At 40.5% G+C, this 10,334-nt stretch overlaps 1 protein-coding gene across 1 annotated transcript; it reads left to right on the plus strand.

The window, feature by feature from the left end:
- The first annotated feature begins 1,600 nt into the window (after window positions 1-1,600).
- On the plus strand, window positions 1,601-9,998 carry LOC119355159 (nicotinate phosphoribosyltransferase 2-like). The gene is made up of 15 exons (XM_037621937.1): window positions 1,601-1,913; window positions 3,530-3,674; window positions 4,027-4,146; window positions 4,270-4,404; window positions 4,632-4,693; window positions 4,840-4,915; window positions 5,521-5,622; window positions 5,693-5,809; window positions 6,752-6,810; window positions 7,452-7,626; window positions 7,877-8,011; window positions 8,096-8,194; window positions 8,416-8,524; window positions 9,375-9,487; window positions 9,609-9,998. The coding sequence occupies exons 1-15, from the start codon at window positions 1,738-1,740 to the stop codon at window positions 9,684-9,686; spliced, it is 1,701 nt and encodes a 566-aa protein (XP_037477834.1). The 5' UTR covers window positions 1,601-1,737; the 3' UTR covers window positions 9,687-9,998.
- The last annotated feature ends 336 nt before the right edge of the window (window positions 9,999-10,334 follow it).

Below are 10,334 nucleotides of genomic sequence, written 5' to 3' on the forward strand. Positions count from 1 at the left end.
TGTACTAGCAATTATTTTGGGTAGAAAGTTGTGTCTTTGAACACTTTATTTGCTTTCCACCATTCCATAAATATGCAATATTTTGACAGTGCTAAATATACAAATATATGGTTTAATATTTAAATTTGCTGTAGTATTTGGTAGTACCTCTGTAACTAGTTCAAATTGAACAGATGTATAGTTTTGAACGGGTCTCATGAGTCACAACATAGCATCCGAACCCTCCTTTTTGATTTGGTTTTTAAATGCTCACAAATTTCTCGTCAGCCAACCATATACATGTGCCCACAAGGCCACAGTTCTCGCTCCCGTCGTCCGGTCATAGGTTGCAGTGTCTCTTTTGTGTCTGTGTAGCCAACCTCCGAGAAACTACAACGACGGGCTACGCTTTGAAATCAAATCAGAAAATAAAAACGACTGGCCACGAACGATGCGCTACTGTGGCACGGCCTTTCGATTCAACAACGATTATCATACGCGCCATAGCTTTTGACCGCGAATTTTCCCCGGCCACTAACCAGGGTCCCGTCGCCGCCGGCGGCGGCCACATGAGATCCGAGTCCGGCGACGAGATCCCGGAAGATACCCCGCATGCCACGCCTCTCCAGTCTCCACAACAAACGGGCCCATGCTTTCCATAGAAAACAAAAAAGAAGAAGGGAATGGATTAAAAACAGAGCCGCCACTCACCAACCGCCACATGTCGTCATGCCCATGCGTGACCCAAACAAGCCTCTCGCTGCCCCCGGGACCATGTAATTCCCAGGCCCACTGTCATGCAGGGGTAGCCATGTACTGCGTATACTTTGCATCACAAAAGGGCAACCAGAAAAGGTGACACACCAGATTGCGTCCAAAAAGGCGTGAAGTAATCCGCCAAAAACAGAATGTGCTAGGGGTACGACTTCTGCTTTCGTCCTACAGTTACAGGAGAAGCCCATTCCAGTCCAGGAACATCCTCCATGATGGTCTATTATTGATCTTTGACGAAATTTCCCACGATCAAAACATTGTTGTACATCCAGATTCTAAGGAAAGATACATGGAGCTTAAAAATGATCAAGTGCCACAGTTTGTGAAAGCTACAAAGTCGATTGCGATATTTTGGGTAATAGATTGACAAATGACAATGATCTGGAAGTTCAATGGTGAAAACAACCGGTAAGAAGAGTGAAGGGTGACCCGTCGCAATTACTAATGATGTCATTTCTTAAACATTTCTTTTCAAGCGTGTACAATGGTACAACGATAATTCTTACGCTTGTAATTTACCGAGAATATTACTCCCTCCGATGCGCAGTTTTGAACTAAGATCTTAATTCAAAACTGATCTTAGTTCAAAACTGCGACCCTTAATTCAAAACTAGATTTTTCTTAGTCTGTTTTGAAACAATTTTTAGTAGCGCAACTGAGCTAAAATCGACGAAATACTTGGGAATAAGAGCAAAACAAAGCTGATGAAAATTGATTTTACAAATCATCAAGCTTGTGAGGGCATATATGACATTACCAACTTCCAATGGTACACCTGTGAAACTTACCACCCCTATTATAAATACGTTGCCTGCTTCCAGCCAAACTTCCAAATTCCAAATCGGCCCCTGGCGTCTCCTCCTCCACCTCCTCCTTCCCCTCCCGGCCTCCAATTGTCCTCCTCCCGCCTCCCCTCCCCTCCAAGCTTCCCACGCCACAGCCCAGAGAACCCTAGCGGAAGCCTTTGCTCTCCAGAGCCCAAGGATGGAGGCGACGGCGCCTAGCGTGGGCGCCGGCGCCAATGGTTCCCTTGCGGCGGCGGCGAGGGCGCAGGTGGGGCCGCCCACGAACCCCATGGCCACGGCGCTGCTCACCGATCAGTACCAGTTTTCCATGGCCTACGCCTACTGGAAGGCCGGCAAGCACGCCGACCATGCCGTGTAAGCACCCCTCGCCTCTGCCTCGTGTTCTCCGCTTCGCGTAGCTCTGGTTCGGTTGTGCCGATTGGATTTGGATCGACGGGTGGTGTGATCTGGTGCCAGTTGGTGAGTTGGTTGGTTCCGGGTTAGGTTCGGGGGAATGAATTGGCGAGAGGTCTGATTTTTTGGGTCATACTTGGATTGTTCCTGCAATTCTGTCATTGCTGTGGCGAATAGTTTGGTTTCAATCTATGCGGTAGTTTGGTTTTTGTTCTCGTGCAATTCTGTCATTATTTGGTATATAGTTATTGGTTAACACAGCGCAGTTTTGCGCTTTGATGTTTTATTATTTGGTAGTTCCTTGATTGGCTAACTGGTACTCTGGTTTTGCTCTCGGAAGCCGTCTTGCCTGTAGTTTTGATCATTTTCCTTGTCAGTAACTAAAAAAATGCTGTGCGCTGGTTTTACTTTATTTTTTTCGAATTTTCACTCTTGCTGTGTGTGGCTGCGAAGTCTGGGGCTATCCTATTTTCGAAAAATAAACAGCTGAAGTGGCATTTTTTGGTTGGTTCTTGATTGTTCCGCTATGCATTACTTTGGAAAGCCCTTCTCAATGTGCATTGTTTAATTAATCTCTTTATATTGTCAAAATTGTGAGTTCAACTGTCGTTTATTGACTGGGCTTGCCATTGCTTTCATGTGGGTCCAGGTGTTCTTGTGTTAACAAAATTGGACTGGAGTTTCTTTTAGGATTTTTTTCCTCCATTGTTGTTTTAGTATGTAGCACCTCATGTGTGGATTCTAACATATAGGCACATCTATTTATTACTCCCTCTGTCCCATAATATAAAATCGTTTTTCAAGCTAACATAGCTTGAAAAACGATCTTATATTGTGAGATGGAGGGAGTATGTCATTGTGGGCTGTCTAGAACTTTTAGTGTTGATCAATATTTTCTAATTGGTGATATGATTTACTCCGGGTGCAGAGGAAACAAATGCATAGGGACATCTGAATGATGTCACAAGGTTGAATGAACTAGAATTTTCAGTGTGAACATGGAGTATTTTCTAAATGGTGGTATAATGTACTCCTTGTGCAGAGGAAACAAATGGATGTGGACATTAATGATGTGATGTGGTTGAATGAACAACGGACTTTGGTACTTGAGTAAACAAAGAGACTATTGGTTCTTGGGTTTCATATTTACTATTCTTGCGAGAGGAGGGACGGGGGTGGTATGTTATGCCAATTTTCAATTTTTTGAGAAGGGGAAAGTGACTGTTTTTGGACTTGGGGAAGTTACAAGAAGAGAAAAGTCTATGTAATTTTGTCATTGGCAGAATATTTGGGGAGAGAGGCACTTCTGTATATAGCTTTGAACAACATGACACTAAAACTCAGAAACTACCCAAAAATATATGAAAATTGAGTTAAAAGAGAAAAGTTAGTGAAGTTATTTTCTCTATGTTTGTATGGTCATATATATGCCTGTGTCGTTTGCTTTATCCAAATGGGCTCACATGGTGTGCTTTGATGTCTGTTGAATCAATTTCAGTTAATATGGGCCTAAAATTTCAGCTAACAACCCAGACGTACTCAATTGCATGCTGATTTTGTTCCTTTTCATTTTGCAGGTTTGACCTGTACTTCAGGAAAAATCCATTTGGTGGAGAGTTTACTGTTTTTGCTGGTCTTGAAGAATGTATTAAATTCATTGCAAACTTTAAGTTCACGGAAGATGAGATTTCTTTCCTGCAGTCAGTAATGCCAATGTGTGAGGTATCATCTGGACACCGTATACATGTATTATATACAATATTCTTTCTTTCTTCAAATGGTAAAATAGGTTCTTAGATTAGCTGCTAGGTTATGAATATACCTTTTGGTTGGTCCTGTGTATTGGCAGGCTGATTAGCATGGGCTACAATAGGTCCAACTCAAATGCTAGATGTAAGAAAGTTTAACTTCAAACTTAGCGTGTCTTTCTTTTTTTGAAACGGAGGCAAAAACTTAGCGTGTTGTTTCTTGTATAAGCTATTCTTCACCCAACTTTTAGTATGCATATATGTAACACTCATTTGGTTATTTGATCTGAGAAACACTTATTTACTGATATAATTGCAATTTCTAGGATGCATTCTTTGATTATCTCCGGGGAATTGATTGCTCTGATGTGGAAGTGTACTCCACTCCTGAGGGCTCAGTAGTCTTTCCAAAAGTGCCCTTGATGAGAGTTGAGGGTCCAGTTGCTGTAAGTACAAAGCCCCTAACTAGCTGTTATGCGTAATAATGTCAGTCACAAACTTTAGTTCTGAGCATTAACTAAAACTTGAATTTTTGCTATAGCAACTTACTCTTGTTATAAAATCATTAGGTGGTTCAACTACTTGAGACTCCATTTGTAAATCTCATCAATTATGCCTCTTTGGTAACCACGAATGCTGCGCGGCACCGTCATGTTGCTGGAAAGTCAAAGGTTCTAATGGAATTTGGTTTAAGACGAGCGCAGGTGTGATGATCTTCTATCCTTTCTGCACCATTATTTCAGCTTTAATTTATACTCCCTCCGTCCGAGAAAACCTGTCCCAAGCTTATTCCTCAAATGGATGTATCTAGCACTAACTTGGTGCTACATACATCCATTTGAGGGACAAGTTTTTCCGGATGGAGGGAGTACAAATATTAGGTATTTCCACATGTGAAATCTGAATTGTAGCTTTGGATTTATGTTTGCAGGGGCCTGATGGCGCAATAAGTGCTTCAAAGTATTGTTTTATGGGAGGCTTTGATGCAACCAGGTGAGTTCTTTCACATCAATGGAAGATCATATCTGTGCTCTATTTCCTTGTATCGTTTCGCTTCTCTTTTTCTCCTTAAACCTTTTATCTCCCAAAAATGTTAGTGTTGCTATAGTGCACCATTGGTTAATTTTATTCTCTTGCAGTAATGTATTGGCAGGACATCTATTTGGCATACCACTCCGTGGAACACATTCTCATGCTTATGTCAGCTCATATATGGTTAGTAAAATACAATTCCTGTTATTGATGAACAAAAGCTATTACATATGCAATAATGTGATATCATTGGAACCTTACCGTGCATCTGTTCATCATGTAGTTTCATTAGTCAAACAATTCTTCACTACATTGGTTGCTGAGCCCCATGTCGTATCAGCATTGAAGTTTGAATATTTGTTGTCTCATCACACTAGCACTCAAATTATGATCCTGGTGACCATCTAGTTCATTCAATGATGGATATTGTTCAATCTTTATTTTTTTACATAACCTGCATCTGCATGTGCATATTATTTTTCTATTTTCCTAGCATACTAGTACTTTTTATCATTCTCCTTGCTAGTTTGCATTTTTGTGGACAATTGGTGTCTTTGCTTGCTAATTAACATGGTACAATATTTCAAACATACAGATACAAATCATTTTTTGAACATATTCTCTCGTATACACTTATGTGCAATGTCCGCAACATTTGGTACCGGCCCTTGCATTTGCATCTTTAGAAATCATCCTTACATATCTCTGGCATTCTGAAAGTTCTTTTTTCTGGCATCCATTGTTATTTTCATCGATGGCTGATTTGGCAATTGCTTTAAATCTTCCAGAGCCTTGATGAGATCCCAGACAGAACCCTAAGGAACAAAGATGGTTCAAAAATCTGCAAGGATTTTGTTAGTTTAGTGAAAGAGTGGCTTTGCAAGATTCAGGTACAATTGCAGAACTTTGCTGTGCAGTTTTCGCTTGTTGCAGCATTCTTATGTTACTTGTTGATTTCAGGCAGCAGATTCATTACGTAATGTATTTGGCGATACAAATCAAAGTGAGCTGGCTGCATTTGCATCATATGCGTTGGCTTTTCCAAGCAGCTTTCTAGCACTGGTGGACACATATGATGTGAGCTGTTAACTTATTGCAGCCTGCAACTTTTTCCCTTGTTGTTCTGCTGTTATTCATGTCTGAATGAGGCCTGAAACTTAGCACATAATAGGGTTTTGCATTGCTCTTCTCAAGCTCCTTTGTTGGTATTTTCTTAAAAATTACTAGGCTCTGTTATATCTCTGAGCTGTCTGGCTCTTGTATTTTAAAATAGAAGTTTATCCAACTTAGACATGGTTAGGATGTCAGCGCTGTTATTTGGATTGATTTGTTGCATCTGAGGTCACCTGCACCCATTAGTTCACGAAAATTGAAAAGTGTGTTTCACATTTTTAAATATAAAAAGATGTGAAAAAAAATCCATGCATGTGCATACGGTATTATAGTATGCAAATTTTCGTGAGAAAATATGCCAATTTTGTGTTCAGGAACCTTTTATGTAGGGGATTTATTCTTTATCCAATCTCCACAGAGCACCAGAATGCATGTTTTGGCATCAAAATTGGCGGATACATGCTTCAATACTTCTTGTATATGTGTGATTTATTTCAAGAATTCTTAGAATGTCGACTTTTTTTAAGCCGGGAGCTCTTGCTTCTAAGCTTAGCTCGAAGTTAGGACATCAGTCTGGCTTTACTCCAGGAAGGTGTAGTCAACTATGTATTGATGTTTGCACTACAACTTTATCCTTGTTTTGTGTTGTCTAACAAATGATGACCATGCAAGTGTACGTACATGACCCATTCTCCTTCTTATACCATTTGCATTCTTCACCTGTAACATGTACTCCCTCCGTTCCGAATTACTTGTCGCAGGTATAGATGTATCTACATGTATTTTAGTTCTAGATACATCCATTTCTCCGACGAGTAATTTGAAACGGAGGGAGTATATTATTAGTTTATTTATGCTATCCCTGCATTATCTGGAGCACAATCTCACATTTTTTTTTCTTTTTAGGTTATGCGAAGTGGGATTCCAAATTTCTGTGCGGTAGCTCTAGCACTCCATGACTTAGGGTATGTCAAACCTATTCTTGGACACCTATTCCATGTGCATTGGGTTATCAGTATTGGAGCTTGGCATATCTTGGAAGTTTGTACATAATAGAGTAGCTAATGTAGGCAAAGGCTCACGTACAAAAGACCCAAAGTGGTCGGACCCTGCGCAAGCGGGAGCTAAGTTCACTGGGCTGCCCTTTAGAGTAGCAAAATTCAGAAAATCCCTTATCCAAGAAATTACAAATGAAGCTAAAGTTTATCAGAAACTCCATCCCAGTGATATCAAATTTAGGAGTGGTTTAATCTTACAACAACTTTCTGATTATATGCTTAAGCCCTCCCAAACAAGTTTCTGTCAGATTCACGTGTACTTGCAAAATAATCCATAATATCCCAGTACTCTGGATCCCCTCGTGCTGTTATAATCTAAAGATGACATCTACTCCCTCCGTCCAATAATGTAATACATTTTTTGGCACTACACTAGTGTCAAAAAATATCTTACATTATGGGATGGAGGGAGTATTTGTTTTGGTCTTTAATGTTCTGTTTTTTTAGTCATGGAAAATGTTATAAATTACTTAATCATGTGGTCATTGTTTTGGTAAAAAAATCATTGAAACAATCAGTTTGGATAAATATATATATTTCTTTTGTAGGTACAAGGCATCTGGTATCAGATTAGACTCTGGTGATCTAGCCTATCTGTCTATTGAAACTCGAAAAGTTTTTCATGCAATAGAAAAGGAATTCAATATACCTGGTTTCGGGAAGATGATCATTACTGCTAGCAATGACCTGAATGAGGAAACAATTGATGCTCTGAACAAGCAGGTAAAATGCTGTCTCATTATTGAGTGACTTGACGACAAGTTCTCTTACACCTCTCTCTTAAGCACCTTGCATTGTACACAACTTTACAATGAAGTGAGATGACAATACATCAAGAACTTCGTGTCATGTACTTATGATGTTATATGCGTCTGTGTGTAGTTCTGTGGCGCTAATGATCATGAACTACATAATTTTTCTTTATTTTATTTTCATATGCCTATGGGGTTACAAATTTTTATCTTCTTTACAGGGTCATGAAGTTGATGCCTTTGGAATCGGAACTTATCTTGTAACGTGTTATTCCCAAGCTGCTCTTGGATGTGTCTTTAAGCTAGTTGAGATCAATAGTAGACCTCGTATCAAACTTTCTGAGGATGTGGCAAAAGTATGTTTGCTGTTTACACCCTGAAAAAGATTTGCATAATTTTACTTCCCTGATACTTAATGATGGTGTCATGTTATGTTGCAGGTCTCTATTCCATGCAAAAAGCGGTGTTTCAGATTGTATGGAAAAGAAGGCTATCCGTTGGTAGACATCATGATACGTGAAAGTGAACCATCACCAAAGGTAACAATGCACGCGTGTTCTCTATTCAGATGTGAGGTTCTATACTTGTCATACTATTGTCAATCATAATCTACCTTAGAATGGAGTATACTGAGTCGATCATATGCTTCACATTGTTGTCATGCGACTGTCTTCACCTTTCATATCCTTTGTTGACTTCATCTATAGTGTCTTGTTCTTATTTATTTTTAACTGGACTTCACATCTTTGAAATATTCCAGGCAGGAGAGAGAATTCTTTGCCGCCATCCGTTCCTTGAATCCAAGAGGGCTTATGTTGTCCCCCAGCATGTTGAGGAGCTGCTACATTGCTACTGGCCTGGGAGTTCAGGTATGGACCTCTTATCATTTACAGCGATGAGTTTTCTTCGAAAAACCTCAAAAGGCAGGAGCTCTGCAATTCACTATAGAGGATATGCTGGGTCTTGTAATGGAATCGGCCAAACTCACAAAGTCCGCATTCAGGTTACCCCTGAAATAAAACAACAAGGCAACTGCAGTTGGCTTGCCTGCACTCATGCATCCAACAACAGGCAACAGAATACCAGGGGCAGCCTTGCCACACTTGACGTCCAACTGGACAACACCCCAGCCACACTCCCACTACTCCTAACATGCCCGGAACTAGTTATTTCTTGCAGCAACTTTGTCCACCATGGCTAATTCGGAAAGTGGTTGCTGAACGAGTAATTAGGATCACTATACGTTGGCTAATTCAGAAAGTGGTTGCCGAACGAGTAATTGGGATAACTATACGTTGGCTAATTTGTAAAGTGGTTGCCGAACGAGTAATCAGGATCACTATACGATGGGGTTGTTTTGTTGCATAACAGCCATTCAAATCACGAAATCTGTTAAAAAGAAAGGAGGTGGCATGAAAGGCTCACCTGAACCAGTTAGTAGTATTTTCTAGTGCTCTGTGGTGTTGATATTTTCCTAGACTTGATGTAGAAAGATCAACCACCTTTTTTGCATCGTCCAACCCTGAGTGGTGGAAGGCTAGCTATTTGGATTAGTGCCTGCTTCTTAATGCAAAGACGTGCTTCCATGCACGGTGGAGAAAACGGGGACACTGGAGCTGGTGATTGCAAAAGTGGAACAAGCCTGTTAAACTGTGGACCGTAGTAGTATTGTCAGTGGATTAAACATGAATTATATGTGTACATCTGTGTTGTGTGCAGATAAACCTAGAGCAGAGTTGCCCCCGCTGCTGAAGATCAGAAGCCGCTGTATGCAACAGCTCGAAAAACTTCGACCGGATCACATCAGACGGCTAAATCCGACACCTTACAAGGTTGTGATTTTGAAATCTTCATTTATTTACATTTGTTTGTTTCTTACCATATCACTTGAGTCGTAACTTTGGTCTTTCACAAAAAGAGAGTCGTAACTTAAATCTTCTTGACTTGGAGCAGGTGAGTGTGAGTGCAAAGCTGTACGAGTTCATCCATTACCTATGGCTGAACGAGGCGCCAGTAGGCGAATTACAGTAGATGGCTGCACAAGTTGTTGGAGTCAGACGACATTCTTGCAAGCATAGCAATTGCAATACGTTATACTACGTCAAAGAAAAGTTAGAGCTCTGTTGTTGTACAACATGGCGATCCATCAGCTCAATAGCCCCATCTCGTAGAATTTCATTCTTGATACCCAATTTCCATTTGTACAAATTCATTGCCAGTATAAAGGCAGGCAGATCAGTTTACTACCCCTTGGCTGGTGGAATACTATATATATGAGGTGTTATGGAATTACTGTATTAAAGAATAAGAATCAGTTGAGAGGAACGTGGTTGTTGCTTTGCAGCACGCACCGACACATTTGCAGGCTATACTCGTTGAAAACACAACGAGAGTGTAGCGAGGCTGAAACTTGAGGACGGTACACCATGTGTCGGCTCTAGTTTTGATCTTGCTTGGCTTATTTATGCGAGGCTACCTGGAGATGAATACAAAGGACGCACTCAAACAGCGAGCAGAAAAGGACGGGTGCCGTGCTTTCCAACTACCGCTGTACTCCTTATTGCACAATGTAGTAAGCTGAACAGATTGGATTGGTTGGTGATGGCGATTGTGATTGTGATTGTTTTACTAAATAAATGGCTCTTTTGATTCGAAAAAAATAACTCCACAGAATTCTAT

This window comes from Triticum dicoccoides, chromosome 2A (assembly GCF_002162155.2).
Source record: "Triticum dicoccoides isolate Atlit2015 ecotype Zavitan chromosome 2A, WEW_v2.0, whole genome shotgun sequence".
In the NCBI taxonomy this organism is placed as follows: Eukaryota; Viridiplantae; Streptophyta; class Magnoliopsida; order Poales; family Poaceae; genus Triticum; species Triticum dicoccoides.